This window comes from Rattus norvegicus, chromosome 6 (genome assembly GCF_021556685.1).
Source record: "Rattus norvegicus strain SHRSP/BbbUtx chromosome 6, alternate assembly SHRSP_T2T, whole genome shotgun sequence".
Classification (NCBI taxonomy): Eukaryota; Metazoa; Chordata; class Mammalia; order Rodentia; family Muridae; genus Rattus; species Rattus norvegicus.
The window spans coordinates 138,945,016-138,969,911 of record NC_141539.1 but is presented as its reverse complement, the minus strand read 5'-3'; the positions used below and the strand labels follow the sequence as shown (position 1 = coordinate 138,969,911).

The 24,896-nt window shown below is 43.6% G+C and overlaps 1 protein-coding gene, 1 long non-coding RNA gene and 2 gene segments (V, D, J or C); 2 read left to right on the top strand and 2 right to left on the bottom strand.

Moving 5' to 3' along the window:
• LOC148005510 (Ig gamma-2C chain C region-like) overlaps window positions 1–24,896 on the top strand; it is a 390,070-nt gene that overhangs the window by 192,041 nt on the left and 173,133 nt on the right.
• LOC148005512 (immunoglobulin heavy constant mu-like) overlaps window positions 1–24,896 on the top strand; it is a 179,715-nt gene that overhangs the window by 29,714 nt on the left and 125,105 nt on the right.
• Window positions 1–24,896, bottom strand: part of LOC148005513 (LINE-1 retrotransposable element ORF1 protein-like) — a 139,110-nt gene that overhangs the window by 22,990 nt on the left and 91,224 nt on the right. The window contains exon 3 of one of the 9 annotated variants that reach the window (XR_015623416.1): window positions 9,527–9,627. The exons of the other annotated variants lie outside the window; for them this stretch is intronic. This is a non-coding gene — a long non-coding RNA (LINE-1 retrotransposable element ORF1 protein-like). The remainder of the gene's footprint in view (window positions 1–9,526; window positions 9,628–24,896) is intronic. 9 annotated transcript variants of the gene reach the window in all.
• Window positions 1,450–3,938, bottom strand: Adam6 (ADAM metallopeptidase domain 6A). Its single transcript, NM_138906.1, is given in 1 exon segment — window positions 1,450–3,938. A coding segment is annotated over 1 exon segment (2,256 nt). The 5' UTR covers window positions 3,901–3,938; the 3' UTR covers window positions 1,450–1,644.

Genomic DNA, 24,896 nt, shown 5'->3' with positions numbered 1-24,896 from the left:
GAATTTTCTTTGCAGGGGTTAAGAATTATTAGGAAGTGCAGGATTACAGGAAACAGTCACTAGGATGTGCTCCAAATTCTGACAGTACTAGGGTAAGAATTATCTCTTGACAATCCTAGAGAAAACATGAGGATGAACAGTGGAGAAAGGAGGAGTGAGGCAGACTCCAGTCAAATGCTGTGGACAACTGTACTTCATTTTCAATGTACTTTTTAAAGATTTATTTTTTGTATGAGAGTACACTGTAGCTGTCTTCAGACACATCAGATCCCATTATAGATGGCTGGGAGCCACCATGAGGTTGCTGGGAACTCAGGAACTCTGGAAGAGCAGTCCGTGCTCTTAGCCACTGAGCCATCTCTCCAGCCCCCAGTGTACTTTTATACATACATGGAGCAAAAATAATGATCCAAAGAAAGTTATTTGAGTTCAGAAAAATATGTGGACAAAAATTCATTGAGCACATTAACAGAACAGCCCTTTCCCTAAACTCCTTCAGGATAAACTAGTTTTAAACACAATTGTCTGGCCTGTGCGCACACACGCACACACACACACACACACACACACACACACACACACACACACTTTCCTGTCTTCTTTATTTTCTCATTATGGTCCTCCCACCCAGGACCCTGTCATTAAAAAATGGCCAAATCCCATTACAGATAGTTGTGAGCCACCATGTGGTGGCTGGGAATTGAACTCAGGACCTCTGGAAGAGCAGACAGTGCTCTTACCTAGCATAGATAGATAGATTGATAGATAGATAGATGATAGATAGATAGATAGATAGATAGATAGATAGATAGATAGAGATAGAGATAGAGATAGAGATAGATAGACATATGCATAATATATACAATCACAGGGAACACGAAAGGCAGAAGGTCATATGCAGATTCAGGGCACACTGATAACAGAGTCTATGTTCAGTGCACTCAGAGTCTTCTTCCGGGAGACTCAGTGTATCCTTTCACAAGACTGGGTTCCTGGCTGTGCCCTGTCAGTGGAACTCTAGAAAGGCTGTTTTCATGAAGTTGTGAGTAGCATACTTAGTGAGCCAAGGCATTGTTAACGGTGATGTCCTAAATATCAGTTCTATGGCTTAATATGAGGTGATGCTTCTATGCTCCTATAACACTTCCTCAACTGGGTCCTGTCTGTCTTCACTCCACTCATGCGTCTAATAAGCAACAATCCTGAAAATCCTATCACAAGCTACAGGAGAGCAGACCGCCGAAAAACATGGTGATAAAGAGCCATGTTTTACAAAGATATCATAAATATGTCCTTAAAAGAAATATACAATAAAACTTCCAGTGATCCTGAGACCAGAGGCCTAAGGCTAGGAACCAGTGATGGTTCCCAGTCTCCTCCTGCTATCAGAGGAGCAAGCTTGGCGCACTTCCTAATGACTTATCTAGCGTACAGAATCAAAGGTACCAGTTTGCGGTTTTGAAAGATTTATTCGAGTGTGAGCATCAGTAACCCACCAATGTCAGGTGGTATCCAAATCCAAAACCTCTTGCGTCCCCACGATATAGATGAAGGCTCTCCAGAACTGTGGACTGGAGTTCTACCTTGTCCCCTCTTGACATGCATTTTTGCATTCTCTTTATCTTACGAGGACCTCGTTCATCTTTAAGTCGCCTTGGCTTGTGCAGCCCGCAGAGCAGCTTGCAAGTCTTCAAACTTAAAGACCTTAATAACTCCTGCGCGAGTGGCCACTCCAAAGAGCAGCGAGACAATGAATAAATAAAGACGACCAAAGAGCATTCTTAAATATAACAGTGGTTCTCTGCTCTGTTTTATTGTGCGCCTTTCCTTCGGAGGGGACCCACTGTCCGTGCTCCCGCTAGGCCCCTCCTCTCTGCACAGAGGAGGTTTCCAACCTAAATGACAATGGCAATGCCGATGATTATTACACACTCCTCTAAAATTGCATTTTTCTGGGGTGCAGTCATAATCCAACCGAGATAAACTTCCATTGCAAGCTCCTCGATCGCAGAAGTTAGTTTGGGAGCAAGGGGTACCATGTTTCACCAGCCCAGCATCCGTTGTTTCTGTCCCACGATGTTCATCAAGCCCAAAGCAGGTAAACCCAGAGATAACCGATTGATGGAATGAAACATGTTCCTGCAGGAATGGAAGATTGGTGACGTTGGTACACTGCAGCCTTCCACACAGTTTATCATGATCAGAGCAAGCATTAAACATGAGGCTCTCTTGTGCTCTAGTGCAGTGCCCAAATCGAAACCGTTGTTTGTTGATGTCATAGCACTTGATATTAGCACCCTTAGCATTCACACCAAAGATTTCCTTGCACTGCACACTGCGATCTGTGCAGTTGCCTTTATAGCAGTACCCCTCTTCTGAGCATGGCGTCCCATCTTGCAGATAAGTGTCTGCAGGGCAAAAGATATTATTCCCACTACAGTATTCTGGAAGATCACATATGTTCTGGATCGGTCTGCAGAGTGTCCCAGAAGGACTGTAGGTGCAGTTTGCACAGCATAATTCTTTATCACAAATGCTACCAGCAGTTAACTTGCAATTACTTCCGCAGCAGGGATCTGCGTAACATGCCTTATGTGAGCCACAGTCACACTGCTCACCGATATCTATCTTGAAGTTTCCACAAAACCTGTAGGTTTTTGTTATATTATGATAAACATGGTGGTCATAGAAAAGGCATGACATTGTACCAGGGGTATTCAGTATCTGGTTTATCTGCACAAGGGAGCAATTGCTGAAAGCATCTGTTATTTCAGGGTTTTTGTACATAATGCAAGTGGTCCTTCTGTGGCAGATGCAGTAAGTCTCATCATCAGCTTTTATACCTAAAGACATCGCAATACGATTGGTGATCATAACAGATAGAGCTAGAAAACTTCGTCTGTGTTGACCAACAATCGTCAGGCCTGCGGGAGTACATAAACTCTGTTCAACTGGATGAAAGTCGTTATCCGAGGGCCCATCTTTATTAAGTACGGTTGATGCATCAGGCCTCAACCGATTAAAAAAGTTAGACACATAATAGTTATAAATAGAGCCCCCTGGTACCGTATACTCTAGTGCAAATGGATCGCTCTCGGTAAACACAGTTAAGAGAATAGCATAGTACCGCATATGAATAGTGATCAGAAAGCTGTCCGTTATACTAAGGAGCTCAAACAAATACCTGGCCGCAGTATCAATATTGTTGCTTTCCTTATATATAGAATTAGTTGCTTGGAATTGGCCTTTTATAGCAGCTGGATGTGAAGCGTAGTTCTTACTAGACATTCTGGGAGTTCCATTGGCATACTCTGTCCTGGATAAGGGAGGACCTGTATTAAGGTTCAAGCGTTTCCATGTATTTGTAGGCCCTGTTACATCAGGCTCTGATACTATCTGAGAAACAATGTGTTCAAACCCCTGTGAATCGTTGAGGGGTTTGATTTCATAGGCAAGGTCATCCAACATCATGATCCCTTCCAGGCCTCCATAGCAAGTATTCACAGTGACCATGGATTGAGGGATTCCCTCTAGGTAGCCAAAATAGTAACAATCTACAGGGAAAAAAGGGTAATCCATCTGTAAGGCTCCTTGGTCATCCTGAGTTGTCAGCAACAAGTGTCTGGGCCAAATTAGTGTCTTTCTTCGCAGGTGGATGATATGTCTCTGGCCCCTAAAACGCAAGCTATAGGAGAGCCGTCCTTGTGTTTGAATTCCTTTGCTGTGGTAGATCTCCTTCCGAGGAATAACCACCTCTGATGAGATGTAGCGCCAAGTGGGGTGGCCTTCAGAACACCGGACTGGAACCAGGAGGAGCAGCCAGAGTGCAAAGAGCAAGAGGAGGACCCTGGGGACCACAGATCTTTCCACTAGCTTCATACCCCAGGTCAGAGATAACATCCTGGGTGAAGCTATATTCCTCTGCTGTGGCCACTGCCTGGTCTAGGAAATACTGACAAAAATACTGGCAAAGAGCCTCCTCAGGCTCCCAACCCTAGTGGTTACCCAGACAACTTGAGTTAGGTAATAGTCATTGGGTGTGGCAGTAGTTGAGTCTGAATCTGTTAGCTGAGATTAAGGCTAAATAGGATCGAAAGGGATATCTATAAATGTACCTGGGCAAGAATGGCCAGAAGAAAGAGGGGTGTCTCTCTGACAGGCTCAATCTTTTATTTTTTGAAATACAAAGTATCATTTCCACACTTCCCATTACATGAATGTATTTGCTTCCCAAATGTTACTCTGGGTCTGTTTCTAGGAGTCCATTTTTCTCTTTTTATTTGGCTCATATTTCTCACAATTTTTTGTTTGTTTATTTGATTTGTTTTGTTTTTGGAAGTTAGAAGTAAGTACTGTCTATATTAGTCTTTTAGCTATAAATGCTTATTTCATTCTTCTGAAATATTTTATTTGAGTTTTAATTAAACTATTAAGAAATTATTTTATCCTTTTGGATTTTGCTTAAATGTTTGGGGATTTCTTCATGTTAATAGTGTTAATGTTTCTCCAATATTATGAAACCTGAGAATTCTATTTGGATACCTCTGAACTCTAGAAAAGAAATTTTAAATACCATCTCTTGTGAACATATTTTATCTCTGACCCTGTCTGAGCCCAAATTTCCTGTCCCTGTCCAACCTTTAGTATGTTTCTTTCCTGACCATTGGGATTTCTTCAAGCACGCAGGCTGATGGGTACCAGCAGACACTGTAGGTATGAACGTCTAAGAAGTATGCCACACGCTTTTTGCCCATGTCCATCAACAGTGCTTTCATGTCTCATTTTTGTAGAAGGAAAAGCAACCTCTGAGTTTTCTCTAAGAAGCTCATTAATGAAAGGGGTAAAAGACTCACCAGAGCCCTATACACGCGATCAAGGTCTACAGCCACAAAGATAGGTTGCCCGGCAGCACGAACTTTATATAATGGGAGAAAAAAAATGGGGGAGGAGGGTGATCAATTTACCTCCTCTCAAAAGTATATATCTCATCAAACCGTACAGGGAAAAGCTCTGCAGGACTACTGGAATAGATCATACTGCACCTTCTTCTTTTTTTTTTTTTTTTGATTTATTTATTTATTTTTTTTTTATTAACTTGAGTATTTCTTATATACATTTCGAGTGTTATTCCCTTTCCCGGTTTCCGGGCAAACATCCCCCTCCCCCCTCCTCTTCCTTATGGCTGTTCCCCTCCCCATCCTCCCCCCCTTGTCGCCCTCCCCACAACAATCTAGTTCACTGGGGGTTCTTGATTCTCCAAGCACCTTTCCTGCTCACCCCCAGGAACCTCATGAATAAGACTCTGCTTCCCCCTTGTGGTCAAGAGCATTACTGCACCTGACACCCACAGGAGGCTCTTAGGGAAGAAAGGGAGGAAGTGGTTCGGTCCCTATCTGGTTATGGTAAGAGGAGATAAATGCCTTCTCATTAATTAAAGTGAGAGGGGTCATGTGCTCGATCATTGGTGACCGTCTTGGGGACATGGGCTTTTACCGTAGTTTGGAAAAGGCTTCTCAAGGCTTATGACCCCGTTGTCATCATTCTGAGGTTCTGTGTACCACCAGGCTGGACTCCCATGTCCTACATGGACATAGGACAACATCAAGCACAAGGAGGTTTTATGACTAAAGTGAAAGGCATAGATGGGGCTTCTAAACAACTAGGAAGTACCAGGGCCATCCTCTCTAGCCACCAGAGTATAGAACCTTATGGAGTCAGGTTACAAAGGGTCTTCAGGACCCTAGCACTGATTACAGAGCATATCTCAGATGCCTCCTGCTGACCAGATGCATCTTTGCATTATCTGCCTAGCCATATGCAGAAAATGGGCCCCACATAGCCATGTGGACTTTCAGGTACAGGTGATCAAAAAACAGAGAGGGAGAGGTGAGAGAAAGGGGGGGTAGACAGACAGACAGAGAGAGAGAGACAGAGACACAGAGACAGAGAGAGACAGAGACACAGAGACAGAGAGAGACAGAGAGAAAAAGAGAAGAGGGAGTGAGAAGGAGAAAGAAGGAGAGAGGGAGGGAGGGGGACAGAGAAAGGAGAGGGAGAAGGAGAGGGAGAGGGAGAGGGAGAGGGAGAGGGGGAGAGAGAGAGAGAGAGAGAGAGAGAGAGAGAGAGAGAGAGAGAGAGAGAGAGAGAAAGAGAGAGTGTTCCAACCCCTGACCTCTAATAACCCCAGCACAAGTGTTCACATATCATAAAGGGGTTGGGATATAAATAAATAGAAATACTGGTGAAAATCCTGGGGCTAAATCTGGAGCCTTCACGATGGTTTCAAAGTCTCAGTACTGACTAAAACCTTCCACAGGCCCATTTCCACCTTCCTCTGGGCACATCATTGTGAAATTTGAAGGTACCAAATTCCCTGCTAGGTATGTTTTGAAAGACCTCCAACTTTGTGCCCTCATCTTCCACTTCCCCATCTAGGCTCTGGTCCCCCAAATCTGATGTCTTCTCGGTGATGCTGGCCCTGCCTACTCCACAGCTACAAACCTTTCCCTGTAATGAGCTTCCTGCTGAGGTATCCTCCTGAATCCATCCACCTTAAGCAGATGCTTCGCTTATTTTTTCCCCTCTGTTTCCATAGGACAAAGAAGGGGTGGGCAAGCAGAAGCTGAGGCATCTCACCTCACCCCAAGCACCATCAGTCTCTAAATTTGCTCCCTTGTTTCCAGCAGTGCAACCTCAGGAATCTTTAATTCATTTGTCTTAGAGGGCCACATGTGCTATAGTGTTATAAAGACGAGATTTAATGATTAATGATTCCCAGCAAGCCACTCAAACAAGCCAGTAACATTTATCAGTCATTCCCATGAAACAGTTGAAGCATCTTCCTGCTCTACTCTTGCATTTCCCAGGGCACCTCTGGGATCACAGAAGCTGTCTTGTTTTCCAGCCAGAAAAAAAAACCCTCCAGTCAATCCACAGAAAGAGCCCTTGACTGACTCAGCAGGGCAGCCTAAGCAAGCAGCTTCCTCTGGGTCCAGTCTCTGGCTGTACTCACTCACACAGGGTCCAGCAGTCTAGAGATGCCTGCAGCAGCAAGGTTCTGATTATACCTCAGTCTCACAGCTCAGTCACTTTGCATGATTCCCCACAGCAAACCACAACCAATGCAGTTGTCACCCTTGAGGCAAGCCCGTCCTCAGTGATGCCTAGGAAACACTGCCCATTTGCATTGCTCATGCCCTCTCTCAACACACATAAACTCCCCCCAAACTCCTTCACAGAAAAAACCAAAGTTAAGCACAACTTAAAGTAATATGAAGCTGTGTCCTATAGCATTGCCAAGAACATACATCCCAGCTGTTAAAATCTAGCTGTGCAGTACAGAGAACAACCTAATACCTAATCCCCAATCTTGGGACATCTGTTGAAGATGTTTTCAATTATGAATTCCCATCTGGCCCACAGCACTCTGTACCCAAATCCCATGAAGGAGAGAGCTGGACTTTCAGAAATGTGGGCAATCGTGAGAGCTCTCAAGGGAGACCAACACTTCTGCTTACATTCCTGGCCCAGGAGGAACCCACCTGGAGCCCTATGACACAGGAACCTAGGAGCAGCAGAGACAGGATAATTCTGGTCTCTGACTGCACCCAGAGCTGAAACTCAGGCTCCAGGAGTTCTGACACCCCTGAGAGCAGAGGTAGGACCACCATTTCTGCTCTAAGGGACTCACCGGTAGACCTCAGGACACAGAAACTCAGGATCAGACTGGGACAGGGTCCTTGTGGTTTATGCCTATAACAAGGCCTGACCCGGTCTCACAGCTCTCTGTACTCAGATCCCATGGGGGAGAGAGCTGGTCTCCCAGAGTGCTGACACACAGGATTACAAGAGGGTCAAGCCACTGTCAGAAACAGCAAAAAAGCTAACACCAGAGAAAACCAGATTGCCAGAGGCAAGCCCAGGAGCCTAAGCAACAGAAAACAAGACTACTTGGCATCATCAGAGGCCAGTTCTCCCACCAAAATGAATACTGGATATCCCAACACACTAGAAAAGATTTGATGATGATAGAGGACTTTAAGAAGGACATAAATAACTCCCTTAAAGAAATGCAGGACGACACAGATAAACAACTAGAAGTCCTTAAAGAGAAAATACAAAAATCCCTTAAAGAATTACAGGAAAAAAAGATGTGAATGAATTGAACAAAGCAATCCAGGATCTAAAAATGGAAATAGAAACAATAAAGAAATCACAAAGGGGGACAGCCCTGGAGATAGAAAACCTAGGAAAAAGATCAGGAATCATAGACATAAGCATCATCAACAGAATACAAGAGATAGAAGAGAGAATCTCAGAAACAGAAGATACCATTTAAAAAATGACACAACCATCAAAAAAAAGTAAAACAAAAAGAAGCTCCTTACCCAAAACATACAGGAAATCCAGGACACAATGAGAAGATCAAAGCTAAGTATAATAGGTATAGTAGAGAGGGAAGATTCCCAACTTAAAGGGCAGTAAATATCAACAAAATTATAGAAGAAAACTTCCCTACCTTAAGAGAGAGATGCCCATGAACATACAAGAAGCCTACAGAACTCCAAATAGATTGGACCTGAAAAGAAATTTCTCCCGTCACATAATAGTCAAACCATCGAATGCACAAAAAAAAAAGAATATTAAAAGCAGTAAGGGAAAAAGATCAACTAACATATAAAGGCAGACCTATCAGAATTACACTAGATTTCTCAACAGAGACTATGAAAGCCAGAAGATCCTGGGCAGATGTCATACAGACCCTAAGAGAACACAAATGCCAGCCCAGACTACTGTATCCAGCAGAACTCTCAAGTAACATAGATGGAGAAACCAAGGTATTCCACGACAAAACCAAATTTACACAATATCTTTCCACAAATTCAGCTCTATAAAAACATCAGACACAACAGCATCTCTGCTAAAAGGTGAATCCCTAAGACACACAATGTACCCAAAGACAGCACCATGGAAGGGTCACTTGGGAGTCAGGGGAGCTTGTATCAAGTAAGAGTGTTGCACAGTGGGTTTTTGCTATTTTAACAGAGACAAAGGCACTGATTCCACACACACACACCCAAAACATAGCAGCACAAGGACCCTTAAATAACATCTACAGGGTTGGGGATTTAGCTCAGTGGTAGAGCGCTTGCCTAGCAAGTGCAAGGCCCTGGGTTCAGTCCCCAGCTCCAAAAAAAAAGAAAAAATATCTACAGAGGGAAGCTATCAAATAACCACTGAGCTGAGATGTCTGAAATATGGTAATATAGAAAGACAGGCCAAAGGAGCTCCTGTGTTGTAACCACAAACGGGAAGCTGTGGATCTCCAACACCTTACAAGCAAACGGTGCCAATCTGCTATGACAGGGGAAGCACATTCATGCAAAGGCTTCCAGGCTATGCATGAACGGTGTGGGACTCTACAGGTCATCAAAGGACTGAGGTGGGCACGCGTGGGAAATACATATACTTTACATACCTACCTTGCATTTATAACATATACACAGCAGCTGATCCTGGTACCTACCTTGTGCAACTGTTGCTGTAATACAAATTGAGTCCGGGGGCTTGTGTTTGAAAGGTAAATTCCTTATGGTTCAGCTGTGATTCCAGTCCACATTCATCACCCTGGAATAGGATTTTTTTTCCTAGCTGCTTAACTTGAAGCTCTTGGTTTTTATTGATTGTTTTTATTGGATATTTTTTATTTACATCTCAAATATTATTCCCTTTCCTGGTCTCCTATCCCATTCCTCTCTCCTTCTATGAGGGTGTTCCCCATCCCCAACCTACCCTTCACACACCCTCGACATTCTCCTGCACTGAGGGGTCCAGCCTTGGCAGGAACAAGGGCTTCTCCTCCCATTGGTGTCCAACAAGGCCATCCTCTGCTACATATGCAGCTGGAGCCGTGGGTCTGTCCATGTTTACTCTTTGGATGGTGGTTTAGTCCCTGGGAGCTCTGGTTGATTGGTATTGTTGTCCTTATGGGGTTGCAAGCCCCTTCAGCTCCTTCAAACCTTCCTCTAACTCCTCCAATAGGGACCCCATTTCAGTTCAATAGTTTGCTGCATCCATTCGCCTCTGTATGTGCCATTTTAAAAGTTAATGTAGACATAAGAGAATTAGGAGGATGGACTAAAGGGCAGACCTACAGAAATTCTCCAGAATGTAGGGCTCCAAAGCAGCAAGCAGAACTTGCCTGACAAGAGAGCAAGGAGAAAGCTCAGCAGAACCTTCCTGACAGTGCTACTGTGCCACACTGAAAGCACGCTATGTCAGCAATGAACTCCAAATATACCCCAAGATCCTCTGCATAAAAATGTCACACAGAATCAAAGCTGCAACAGCCCAAAATGGGAAACAGAATACATGCCCCTCAAAGGAAGCATAGACAAAATATGAAGAGGAAAGAATTATAAGAGAAGAGTATGACACAGAACAGCCTTTTAACGGCTTCAATGTTGAGGAAAGGAAGGAACAAGTCAAAAAGAAAAATGTTCAGGAGGATTCCCTCTCTCTCAAAATCCCAACAAGCAAAAATCACTCTGTCTTTATGAGATGAGAAAGAAAGTGTAAGACCCTGTGTTGAGAGGGCCAGGACCCCACTGCCAGTCTATAAAAAATGCCAGGGGGACAACCAGGAACAGAAAAGGACTAGGGAGAAGAGGTAAAGAAACAACTGTCATCACATCACACAAGTGCCCCTAATGGGAAGAACAAGAGCTTTTAAAGGTCAGGAAATGTCAGACAGAGCAGCAGACACATAAGTAGACAGCCAGTCTTATAGGAAAGATCTACATAGTCTGTGAGACTTCCAAAGAGAAAAGGATAGCTGTGCCTCAAAGCACAAAGACCAGCTTCTCCTGACACAGCCTGCAGCTTCTGCCATTGCTCCTCTCTGCCCACATGTAAGGCTCTCAAGGCATCACCATACTGCCTCCCCCAAGAAGAGGAAGGAAGGCAGCATGTCAACCAGGAAGTCACCCAGGGACAAATCTTTCCAGTAGTTCTTATCACCCCTCCCTCAGCAGCCCCCATCCAGGCATTGAGAGAACAAGGGATGTTAGGATGTCAGCCAGGGGGCAACACTAGTGCCTGACTCATGCCTAGAACATTCCTGAAGAATTCCTGAAGTCTAGGAGGGAAAAAGGTGGACCTCAACTCGAGATGGCTCCTAAGGCTCTGCACCGCTTCCTGTGTCTCCACAGGACCCTACTCCTGTAGAACCAGGGTCCTTACTTGGCAGGACTTTTTGTGAAGGGATCTACTACTGTGTTTATTACTACAGTGGTGACCACAGTAGAATATTCAACAGCAAAAACTCATTGTGCCCAGCAGACACTATAGATCAAAACAGTGAGAGTAGAAGAGCTAATACCTACGGGTCTATATCTAATTCTTGACCACGGAGGCCCATTTATTGATACTACCCTACACACAACAATTCTGACTGGCAACATAGACATCAAAGAATTCTAAATTCAGATCCCAATAGCCTCTCCCCAGAGTCAAAGAACACCAGCAGATAACAACTGACCACTCCACATAGACCAATGCCTCCTTTCAATGGGAAGGGCCCTAAAGATCTTTCTCTCAGAAAAACTTGGGAAACACTCCAAGCAGGACTCAGACAGCCTTCCACAGCCACTTGGAAAACATTGACTTGGCCATCTTTACCTGAAACCCACAAGAACACAATACCTCAGTCACATTAAATATGTTCTCTCAGTCACTTGGTAGACCAGATGGAGTCTGTGGCAGGTCCTACCAAGACCTGTGGAGGACGGCCAGGAGCATGTTTATGGAGCTGAATCTGACTGTAACTATGTAGGTACTCCCAGTGTCCTGGTGGGGAATCCAAATGACAGAACTATCTCCTGACCTACTGCTGACCTGAGAAAGATTTTTGATTTGGGTTACGGGCGTTGTGTGTTTCTTATTGCCCACATATTAAACCATGATGGATCTGTTAAGGGACAGAAGGCCAGGAGTAAGCATCCTACATCCCAAAATCCAACGACACTGGCTTTGCCTACTCTAAAAGACCAGAGAGAGTCTTAAACAAGTCCCCCTCTGACTACTGTTGGGGACAAATTTGGCCATTTGCCTTCTATCCAGGCATCTCTGTTCACAGCAGCCACTTCCAGAACCCTATTTCTCAGTCCTTCCTCTACTCTACTTTCTCTTTGTCTTCACAGCCACAATGACTCAGGGAAGGTGAGTGTGAGCATGACACATCTATGCCATGTGGTGTTGGCTGTGTCACTGGGAAGCTACAGTATGTTTCTCACTAGGGGAGAGACAACAGAAGGTCCTTTGTCTTTAATGAACTGACCCTTAGGGCCCATTGCATCATTCCTGCAAATATGGGCAAGGTCTGCTCACTTGATATCAACCTTTCTCATACTCCATCTCTGCTAGAGTCACAAGACAAAGGTTGACATAGATCAGGTACAGAAACAGCAGAATGACCCTGAAGAGGGTTCTTCTCAATCTGCTATAACAGCATGGCAGGAAAACCACAGGAGGAGGATTCTGTATGGGCCACTCTCACTGTGAGATACCTACCACATTGATAGAGATCAGTCCCAAAAGCGGTGAAAGATCTGATCCCTCAAACACAGGGGCTAGTCAGGCAGGATATGTGAGACCTAAGCTTGGCTTGGAATTTCAGCTTTGAGCCTAGAGAGCCCCACTGGAGTTAGGATTAATAGTCCCAGGCTCTGGTCTAGCTATACTCTCAGGACGTCAATATCAGTACACATGGTGGCTTCAGGCAGCAGGCCTCTAAGTGCCCCCACCCAACATGCCATCTGCTCTGGGACCGGAAAGCTTCAGATCTCAGCAGAGAAAAGCTCAGGGTTGAAGTACCCACACACATACTACAGAGTCAAATATGGCCCAGGGGACACTGATATCTGCCAAATTGTAGGGACCATAGGCCAAGAAGTTTATCTTAGGATTTGGGATACTCAGTACCAGGGTGGCCTCAGTGATAAAGAAACATATCCAGGACAATTCTAGAATATGATCAATGCTATGTAATGAGCAGATATGTCCTGAGACATCAATTCCTCATTCTCCATTGTAAGAGGACTGGGACAAGCCAAACAGGTCATGACCCAGGATTACACAAACTTACACATGCACATACACACACATAAACATACATATATGCATGAACATGCAGCCACACACATACAGGCATGCACATGTACTTACACACTCACACATATATATATATGCACATGTGGGCATGCAAACACACACACACATAATCTTGTGCACACAGGTATGCACACACACATTCATGCACAAATGCACTTGTACACACTGATGCACATACACATATATATATACCCAAGTGCACACACACACACACACACACACACACACACACACACACAGTGTCATAGCTTGAAAGAATTCACTAGCCTAGCCCAGTCAATACAACCCATTCAGAGTGGAGGAATGAAGACTGATAGTATTGTTGTCTCCTCCCGAGGGACCTGATATAAAGGGGCCTAGAAGTAGACACACAGTGGTGGGGAATTTATGCCAGACATCACATATGGTTACATATACTAGTGGATGGGGCCACAGTATCATAGAGACATCATGCATAAAACTTCACTGGGTATGGTGGCCCAGGCTTTTAATCCCAGCTCTCAGAGGACAAAGGCAGTCAGATCTCTAAGTTGGAGGCCAGCAAAGCCAGGGCCACATCAAGAAAATGTATCCTTAAAAGAAGCAAAAAAGAAAGAAAATAAATGAATAAAACTTGCCCTGAACCACTTAGTGCTCACACAAGCTCTGCCCACAGGGGAATCCTACCCATGCATGTCCACTACTCAGCAAGAAGGCTCAGAGAGGATTTTGAACCTGTTACAGTCAAAGTGGATATAATACGGGCTTCCACTGTAGGAAAAGCTGCAACTGAAACTGCCCTCCAAAACTCCTTCCTCAGACCCATTTCCTGCCTGACACTGTGTGTGGGTGTGTATGTGTGTATGTGTGTGTGTGTGTGTGTGTGTGTGTGTATGTGTGTGTGTCTGTGTGTGTCTGTGTCTGTGTCTGTGTCTGTGTGTGCGTGTGTGTGTCTGTGTGCTGCTCCGGCAATATCCACAGTCCTTTATAACTTGGGGTAGGACATGCTTACCCTTTCATTTGGCTCAGGACTCTCAGCAAAGGTGATCCTGAGGAGAGAAGATACACGCAGACAGGATCAGCCAGTCCTTACCACCATGGCTATAGGCAGATAACTCCAGGTATGCGTCAAATACTGCAAGAGCGTTTGTTGCTCTGGAGCACCATGACACCAAGGCCCAAAACTGCCATCTGCTCCACATTTCTAGTAATGAAGGATCTGCCTGTTCTGTCCTCCAGACAGGTCTAGAAGAGAAGTTGGCATGAATATTCATGAGAAACAGCACTGTGGTGTTAATGTCAACCATAAATTCCCTCAGCAAGCTACACAAGCAGCTTTTCAGATAGCAGCTGTTCAGACAGTGGCAGTCAGACTGAGTGGACACACACATCAGAGAGGTAGGTGCCTGGCACAAAAACTCAGGCCAAAGCAGTGGCCCAAAAATACATGTGCCCCTTTGGACACATGCAGCCAGTCATGGTCATTCACATAGCAAAGTCCTCCACTAGGATCAAGAGTAGAGACTCAGACTATCACTCACTCACCTCTAGTCATGGGTCCTTTGGTCAGCACTGGTCCCAAGGAGCTTTACAACACTAGTTATTCAGAAGTAGGGATGATACACACAAGTGTGCATGCACACACTTGCAAGCACACACACACATACAGAGAGAGAGAGAGACAGAGAGAGAGACAGAGAGACAGAGACAGAGACAGATACAGAGAGACAGAGAGACAGAGAGAGACAGACAGACAGACAGAAGACAGAGACAGAGAAAGAGAGGGAGATGGAGGGAGGGAGGGAGAAAGCAAGAGCAGGAATGTTAAAACTAGTGTTAATTTATATTAACAATGGAAAAACAGGTTTAGAATCCCTTCACAAAGTCGTAGTAACCTGTTTTCTATGCCAACCACATGGATACTCTGGACCACCCTACTCTCTTCTGCTTGGCTAAGGCAGGAGGTGTTCAGTTTTGGCAAAACCTTGTGTATGCCATACGAGGCCACCCTGAACATGCTCCTCCAAGAGTCTTTGGATTGGTGCATCTCCACTTCTGTGTAGCCACATACATCAACTGGAGAGTAAGTGAATTAGAAAGGTGTGAGGATGGACATCCCATCTCTCTCCAGCACCAAAATAAAGGCCTTTCCTGGGCTACCTAGACATGAAAGGCCTGGAGATATTGACCATCAGTCCTACAGAGTCCTGTCCAACACAGGACCAGAAAGAGGCAGCTGTGCGATCGTCCAGCCCACAGCTGGAGATCAGAATTGAAAGCTGACGTATCTATATTCAATTAGCCTGTGTTACTCACACATGTCTCCAAGTCCAACTTGAGAGAAATACAAATGGATCTAAGCACAGCTCCAGAGCAACTGCCAGAAGATAGGAAAAAATCCTTTCTGGACATCTGGAGGACATATTAACTGAAAGAGGAAACAATGGGCCTGGATTAAAGTGGAGATCAATGTTCCCAGAACAGTTGTTAAAAAAAAAAAAAGTATCCAAGTGTGCTGTCAGACACCAAAGTGATACAGAAGAGATGACTGTGCCTAGTGCACCAAGAGTTCCCTCACTAGATCAATTGTAGCTCCAGGACCAGCCTGCAGCCTAGCAGTAGTGCCCTACAGAGGTCTGAGTCATTCAAATATGGCTCATTCTAAGTTTCAGAATAAAACATCAGAAACAATAACATCTCCAGTGCATGTGAATCCCTAAGCCGCACAGTGTACTCAAAGACACAAAGAAGGCACCGTGGATGAGGGACTTGGAGGGAGGGAGCTTGCATGACAGTAATGATGAGTTCTTGCTTTTTTCACAGTGACACTGGCCCTGGTACTTCCACCCCACACCGAAAGGAAGGCAGCAGGACAAAGGCCCTGAAGTGACATCTGCCAAGAGGAGAGGTCAAAGTAGTCACTGAGCTCAGATGTCTCATACAGTGTGATAGAAAAACACAGGACAAGAACCTCCTCTATTGCAACCAAAAGGGTGAAGATGTGGATCTCCCACACTGCCTTAGTCAGGGTTTCTATTCCTGCACAGACATCATGACCAAGAAGCAAGTTGGGGAGGAAAGGGTTTATTCAGCTCACACTTCCACACTGCTGTTCATCACCAAAGGAAGTCAGGACTGGAACTCAGGCAGGTCAGGAAGCAGGAGCTGATGCAGAGGCCATGGAGGGTTGCTGCTTACTGGCTTGCTTCCCCTAGCTCAGCTAGCTTTCCTTTTCTTCTCTTTCTTTCTTTCTCTCTTTCTTTCTTTCTTTCTTTTTTTTTTTTTGGTGGAATACTCTTTAATCCCAGCAATCAAGAGGCAGAAAGGGGCAGATCTCAGTTTGGTCACTATAGGGAGAGTTCCATGCCAACCAAGGCTATACAATGTAAACTCAGTCTCAAAATTAAACAAATGAATGAAACTTATTAATTTGCTGTAATTCTCTCTCTCCCGTCCCCCTTTCTCTCCCTTCCTCCATCCCCTCTTTTTTTATGTGTATGAGTGCTTTGCTTGCTTCTGTGTCTATAGACCACATGCATGTCTGGTGTTCAAGGAGGTCAGAAGAAGGCATTGGATCACCTGGATCTGGACTTACAGGAAGTTGTAAATCTCTGTGTGGGTCCTAGAATGGAACCCAGGTCCTCTACAAGAACAAGAATTGCTCTTACCTTCTTTTTTTTTTTTAATGTTATGGAGATATAAAGCTTTTTTTTCCTCCATCTTTATTAACTTGGGTATTTCTTATTTACATTTGGATTGTTATTCCCTTTCCCGGTTTCCCGGCCAACATTCCCCTAACCCCTCTCCCTCCCCTTCTATATGGGTGTTCCCCTCCCTATCCTCCCCCCATTGCCGCCCTCCCCCCAACAATCATGTCCACTGGGAGTTCAGTCTTGGCAGAACCAAGGACTTCCCCTTCCACTGGTGCTCTTACTAGGCTATTCAATGCTACCTATGCAGTTGGAGCCCAGGGTGAGTCCATGTATAGTCTTTGGGTAGTGGCTTAGTCCCTGGAAGTTCAGACTGGTTCTGTTGTTCATATGGGGCCTCAAGCCCCTTCAAGCTCTTTCAGTCCTTTCTAAGATTCCTTCAATGGGGGTCCCGTTCTCAGTTCAGTGGTTTGCTGCTGGCATTCACCTATGTATTTGCTGTATTCTGGCTGTGTCTCTCAGGAGAAATCTACATCCGGTCCCTGTCGGCCTACACTTCTTTGCTTCATCCATCTTCTCTAGTTTGGTGGCTGAATATGTATGGGTCAGATGTGGGTCAGGCTCTAAATAGGTGTTCCTTCTGCGTCTGTTCTACGCTTTCCCTTGATATACCTTCCCAAGGGTATTCTTGTTCCCCTTTTAAAGGAGTGAAGTATTCACATTTTGGTCATCCTTCTTGAGTTTCATGTGTTCTATGAATCTAGGGTAATTCAAGTATTTAGGCTAATGTCCACTTATCAATGAGTGCATAGCATGTGTTTTTCTGTGATTGGGTTACCTCACTCAAGATGATATTTTCCAGTTCCATCCATTTGCCTATGAATTTCATAAAGTCATTGTTTTTGATAGCTAAGTAGTATTCCATTGTGTAGATGTACGATATTTTCTGTATCCATTCCTCTGTTGAAGGGCATCTGGGTTCTTTCCAGATTCTGACTATTATAAATAAGGCTGCGGTGAACATAGTGGAGCACGTGTCTTTTTTATTTGTTGGGGGATCTTTTGGGTATATGCCCAAGAGAGGTATAGCTGGGTCCTCAGGTAGTTCAATGTCCAATTTTCTGAGGAACCTCCAGACTGATTTCCAGAATGGTTGTAGCAGTCTGCAATCCCACCAACAATGGAGGAGTGTTCCTCTTTCTCCACATCCTCACCAGCATTTGCTGTCACCTGAGTTTTTGATCTTAGCCATTCTCACTGGTGTGAGGTGAAATCTCAGGGTTGTTTTGATTTGCATTTCCCTTATGACTAAAGATACTGAACATTTCTTTTTTTTTTCACTCTTTCTTTTTTTTTTTTATGAACTTGAGTATTTCTTCTATACATTTCCAGTGTTATTCCCTTTCCCGGTTTCCGGGCAAACATCCCCCTCCCACCTCCCCTTCCTTATGGGTGTCCCCCTCCCAACCCTCCCCCCATTGCCGCCCTCCCCCCATAGTCTAGTTCACTGGGGGTTCAGTCTTAGCAGGACCCAGGGCTTCCCCTTCCACTGGTGCTCTTACTAGGATATTCATTGCTACCTATGGGGTCAGAGTCCAGGGTCAGTCCATGTATAGTATTTAGGTAGTGGCTTAGTCCCTGGAAGCTCTGGTTGCTTGACATTGTTGTACTTTTGGGGTCTCGAGCCCCTTCAAGCTCTTCCAGTTCTTTCTCTGATTCCTTCGACGGGGGACCTATTCTCAGTTCAGTGGTTTGCTGCTGGCATTCGCCTCTGTATTTGCTGTATTCTGGCTGTGTCTCTCAGGAGCGATCTACATCCGGCTCCTGTCGGTCTGCACTTCTTTGCTTCATCCATCTTGTCTAATTGGGTGGCTGTATATGTATGGGCCACCTGTGGGGCAGGCTCTGAATGGGTGTTCCTTCAGTCTCTCTTTTAAACTTTGCCTCTCCCTTCCCTGCCAAGGGTATTCTTTTTCCTATTCACATTTTGATCATCCGTCTTGAGTTTCCTTTGTTCTAGGGATCTAGGGTAATTCAAGCATTTGGGCTAATAGCCACTTATCAATGAGTGCATACCATGTATGTCTTTCTGTGATTGGGTTAGCTCACTCAGGATGATATTTTCCAGTTCCAACCATTTGCCTATGAATTTCATAAACTCGTTGTTTTTGATAGCTGAGTAATATTCCATTGTGTAGATGTACCACATTTTCTGTATCCATTCCTCTGTTGAAGGGCATCTGGGTTCTTTCCATTTTCTGGCTATTATAAATAAGGCTGCGATGAACATAGTGGAGCACGTGTCTCTTTTATATGTTGAGGCATCTTTTGGGTATATGCCCAAGAGAGGTATAGCTGGATCCTCAGGCAGTTCAATGTCCAATTTTCTGACGAACCTCCAGACTGATTTCCAGAATGGTTTTACCAGTCTGCAATCCCACCAACAATGGAGGAGTGTTCCTCTTTCTCCACATCCTCGCCAGCATCTGCTGTCACCTGAGTTTTTGATCTTAGCCATTCTAACTGGTGTGAGGTGAAATCTCAGGGTTGTTTTGATTTGCATTTCCCTTATGACTAAAGATGTTGAACATTTCTTTAGGTGTTTCTTAGCCATTCGGCATTCCTCAGCTGTGAATTCTTTGTTTAGCTCTGAACCCCATTTTTTAATAGGGTTATTTGTTTCCCTGCGGTCTAACTTCTTGAGTTCTATGTATATTTTGGATATAAGGCCTCTATCTGTTGTAGGATTGGTAAAGATCTTTTCCCAATCTGTTGGTTGCCGATTTGTCCTAACCACAGTGTCCTTTGCCTTACAGAAGCTTTGCAGTTTTATGAGATCCCATTTGTCGATTCTTGATCTTAGAGCATAAGCCATTGGTGTTTTGTTCAGGAAATTTTTTCCAGTGCCCATGTGTTCCAGATGCTTCCCTAGTTTTTCTTCTATTAGTTTGAGTGTGTCTGGTTTGATGTGGAGGTTCTTGATCCACTTGGACTTAAGCTTTGTACAGGGTCATAAGGATGTATCGATCTGCATTCTTCTACATGTTGCCCTCCAGTTGAACCAGCACCATTTGCTGAAAATGCTATCTTTTTTCCATTGGATGGTTTTGGCTCCTTTGTCAAAAATCAAGTGACCATAGGTGTGTGGGTTCATTTCTGGGTCTTCAATTCTATTCCATTGGTCTATCTGTCTGTCTCTGTACCAATACCATGCAGTTTTTATCACTAAAGCTCTGTAATACTGCTTGAGTTCAGGGATAGTGATTCCCCCTGAAGTCCTTTTATTGTTGAGGATAGCTTTAGCTATCCTGGGTTTTTTGTTATTCCAGATGAATTTGCAAATTTTTCTGTCTAACTCTTTGAAGAATTGGATTGGTATTTTGATGGGGATTGCATTGAATCTGTAGATTGCTTTTGGTAAAATGGCCATTTTTACTAAATTAATCCTGCCAATCCATGACCATGGGAGATCTTTCCATCTTCTGAGGTCTTCTTCAATTTCTTTCCTCAGTGTCTTGAAGTTCTTATTGTACAGATCTTTTACTTGCTTGGTTAAAGTCACACCGAGATACTTTATATTATTTGGGTCTATTATGAAGGGTGTCGTTTCCCTAATTTCTTTCTCGGCTTGTTTCTCTTTTGTATAGAGGAAGGCAACTGATTTATTCAAGTTAATTTTATACCCAGCCACTTTGCTGAAGTTGTTTATCAGCTTTAGTAGTTCTCTGGTGGAACTTTTGGGATCACTTAAATATACTATCATGTCATCTGCAAATAGTGATATTTTGACCTCTTCTTTTCCGATCTGTATCCCCTTGATCTCCTTTTGTTGTCTGATTGCTCTGGCTAGAACTTCAAGAACTATATTGAATAAGTAGGGAGAGAGTGGGCAGCCTTGTCTAGTCCCTGATTTTAGTGGGATTGCTTCAAGTTTCTCTCCATTTTAGTTTAATGTTAGCAACTGGTTTGCTGTATATGGCTTTTACTATGTTTAGGTATGGGCCTTGAATTCCTATTCTTTCCAGGACTTTTATCATGAAGGGGTGTTGAATTTTGTCAAATGCTTTCTCAGCATCTAATGAAATGATCATGTGGTTCTGTTCTTTCAGTTTGTTTATATAATGGATCACGTTGATGGTTTTCCGTATATTAAACCATCCCTGCATGCCTGGGATGAAGCCTACTTGATCATGGTGGATGATTGTTTTGATGTGCTCTTGAATTCGGTTTGCCAGAATTTATTGAGTATTTTTGCGTCGATATTCATAAGGGAAATTGGTCTGAAGTTCTCTTTCTTTGTTGTGTCTTTGTGTGGTTTAGGTATAAGAGTAATTGTGGCTTCGTAGAAGGAATTCGGTAGTGCTCCATCTGTTTCAATTTTGTGGAATAGTTTGGGTAATATTGGTATGAGGTCTTCTATGAAGGTTTGATAGAATTCTGCACTAAACCCGTCTGGACCTGGGCTCTTTTTGGTTGGGAGAACTTTAATGACTGCTTCTATTTCCTTAGGAGTTATGGGGTTGTTTAACTGGTTTATCTGTTCCTGATTTCACTTCGATACCTGGTATCTGTCTAGGAAATTGTCCATTTCCTGAAGATTTTCAAGTTTTGTTGAATATAGGTTTTTATACTAAGATCTGATGATTTTTTGAATTTCCTCTGAATCTGTAGTTATGTCTCCCTTTTCATTTCTGATTTTGTTAATTTGGACGCACTCTCTGTGTCCTCTCGTTAGTCTGGCTAAGGGTTTATCTATCTTGTTGATTTATCAAAGAACCAACTTTTGGTTCTGTTGATTCTTTCTATGGTCCTTTTTGTTTCTACTTGGTTGATTTCAGCTCTGAGTTTGATTATTTCCTGTCTTCTACTCCTCCTGGGTGTATTTGCTTCTTTTTGTTCTAGAGCTTTTAGGTGTGCTGTCAAGCTGCTGACATATGCTCTTTCCTGTTTCTTTCTGCAGGCACTCAGCGCTATGAGTATTCCTCTTAGCACAGCTTTCATTGTGTCCCATAAGTTTGAGTATGTTGTATCTTCATTTTCATTAAATTCTAAAAAGTTTTTAATTTCTTTCTTTATTTCTTCCTTGACCAGGTTATCATTGAGTAGAGCATTGTTCAATTTCCACGTATATGTGGGCATTCTTCCCTTATTGTTATTGAAGACCAGTTTTAGGCCGTGGTGGTCCGATAGCACGCAAGGGATTATTTCTATCTTTCTGTACCTGTTGAGGCCCGTTTTTTGACCAATTATATGGTCAATTTTGGAGAAAGTACCATGAGGAGCTGAGAAGAAGGTATATCCTTTTGCTTTAGGATAGAATGTTCTATAAATATCCGTTAAGTCCATTTGGCTCATGACTTCTCTTAGTCTGTTGACATCACTGTTTAATTTCTGTTTCCATGATCTGTCCATTGATGAGAGTGGGGTGTTGAAATCTCCCACTATTATTGTGTGAGGTGCAATGTGTGTTTTGAGCTTTAGTAAGGTTTCTTTTACATATGTAGGTGCCCTTGTATTTGGGGCATAGAAATTTAGGATTGAGAGTTCATCTTGGCGGATTTTTCCTTTGATGAATATGAAGTGTCCTTCCTTATCTTTTTTGATGACTTTTAGTTGGAAATTGATTTTATTTGTATTAGAATGGCTACTCCAGCTTGCTTCTTCTGACCATTTGCTTGGAAAGTTGTTTTCCAGCCTTTCACTCTGAGGTAGTGTCTGTCTTTGTCTCTGAGGTGTGTTTCCTGTAGGCAGCAGAATGCAGGGTCCTCGTTGCGTATCCAGTTTGTTAATCTATGTCTTTTTATTGGGGAGTTGAGGCCATTGATGTTGAGAGATATTAAGGAATAGTGATTATTGCTTCCTGTTATATTCATATTTGGATGTGAGGTTATGTTTGTGTGTTTTCATTCTCTTTGTTTTGTTGCCAAGACGATTAGTTTCTTGCGTCTTCTAGGGTATAGCTTGCCTCCTTATGTTGGGCTTTACCATTTATTATCCTTTGTAGTGCTGGATTTGTGGAAAGATATTGTGTAAATTTGGTTTTGTCATGGAATATCTTGGTTTCTCCATCAATGTTAATTGAGAGTTTTGCTGGATACAGTAACCTGGGCTGGCATTTGTGTTCTCTTAGGGTCTGTATAACATCAGTCCAGTATCTTCTGGCCTTCATAGTTTCTGGCGAGAAGTCTGGTGTGATTCTGATAGGTCTCCCTTTATATGTTACTTGACCTTTTTCCCTTACTGCTTTTAATATTCTTTCTTTATTTTGTGCGTTTGGTGTTTTGACAATTATGTGACGGGAGGTGTTTCTTTTCTGGTCCAATCTATTTGGAGTTCTGTAGGCTTCTTGTATGTCTATGGGTATCTCTTTTTTTAGGTTAGGGAAGTTTTCTTCTATGATTTTGTTGAAGATATTTACTGGTCCTTTGAGCTGGGAGTCTTCACTCTCTTCTATACCTATCATCCTTAGGTTTGATCTTCTCATTGAGTCCTGGATTTCCTGTATGTTTTGGACCAGTAGCTTTTTCCGCTTTACATTATCTTTGACAGTTGAGTCAATGATTTCTATGGAATCTTCTGCTCCTGAGATTCTCTCTTCCATCTCTTGTATTCTGTTGGTGAAGCTTGTATCTACAGCTCCTTGTCTCTTCTTTTGGTTTTCTATATCCAGGGTTGTTTCCATGTGTTCTTTCTTGATTGCTTCTATTTCCATTTTTAATTCCTTCAACTGTTTGTGTTTTCCTGGAATTCTTTCAGGGATTTTTGTGTCTCCTCTCTATGGGCTTCTACTTGTTTATTTATGTTTTCCTGGAATTCTTTCAGGGATTTTTGTGTCTCCTCTCTATGGGCTTCTACTTGTTTATTTATGTTTTCCTGGAATTCTTTCAGGGATTTTTGCGATTCTTTCAGGCATTTTTGCGATTCCTCTCTGTAGGCTTCTACTTGTTCTCTAAAGGAGTTCTTCACATCTTTCTTGAAGTCCTCCAGCATCATGATCAAAAATGATTTTGGAACTAGATCTTGCTTTTCTGGTGTGTTTAGATATTCCATGTTTGTTTTGATGGGAGAATTGGGCTCCGATGGTGCCATGTAGTCTTGGTTTCTGTTGCTTGGGTTCCTGCGCTTGCCTCTCGCCATCAGATTATCTCTAGTGTTACTTTGTTCTGCTATTTCTGACAGTGGCTAGACTGTCCTATAAGCCTGTGTGTCAGGAGTGCTGTAGACCTGTTTTCCTCTCTTTCAGTCAGTTATGGGGACAGAGTGTTCTGCTTTCCGGTGTGTGGTTTTTCCTCTCTACAGGTCTTCAGCTGTTCCTGTGGGCCTGTGTCTTGAGTTCACCAGGCAGCTTTCTTGCAGCAGAAAAGTTGGTCTTACCTGTGGTCCCGAGGCTCAAGTTCGCTTGTGGGGTGCTACCCACGGGCTCTCTGCAGCGGCAGCAACCAGGAAGACCTGTGCCGCCGTTTCCGGGAGCTTCAGTGCACCAGGGTTCCAGATGGTCTTTGGCTTTTTCCTCTGGCGTCCGAGATGTGTGTGCAGAGAGCAGTCTCTTCTGGTTTCCCAGGCTTGTCTGCCTCTCTGAAGGTTCAGCTCTCCCTCCCACGGGATTTGGGTGCAGAGAACTGTTTATCCGGTCTGTTTCCTTCTGGTTCTGGTGGTGTCTCAGGCACAGGGGTCCTGCCGCTCCTGGGCCCTGATACTGAACATTTCTTTAGGTGTTTCTCAGCCATTCCACATTCTTCAGCTGTGAATTCATTGTTTAGCTCTGAACTCCATTTTTAATAGGGTTATTTTTCTCCCTGCAGTCTAAATTCTTGAATTCTTTGTATATTTTGGATATAAGGCCTCTATCAGTTGTAGGATTGGTAAAGATCTTTTCCCAATCTGTTGGTTGCCGTTTTGTCCTAACCACAGTGTCCTTTGCCTTACAGAAGCTTTGCAGTTTTATGAGATCCCATTTGTCGATTCTTGATCTTAGAGCATAAGCCATTGGTGTTCTGTTCAGGAAATTTTTTCCAGTGCCCATGTGTTCAAGGTTCTTCCCCACTTTTTCTTCTATTAGTTTGAGTGTATCTGGTTTGATGTGGAGGTCTTTGATGC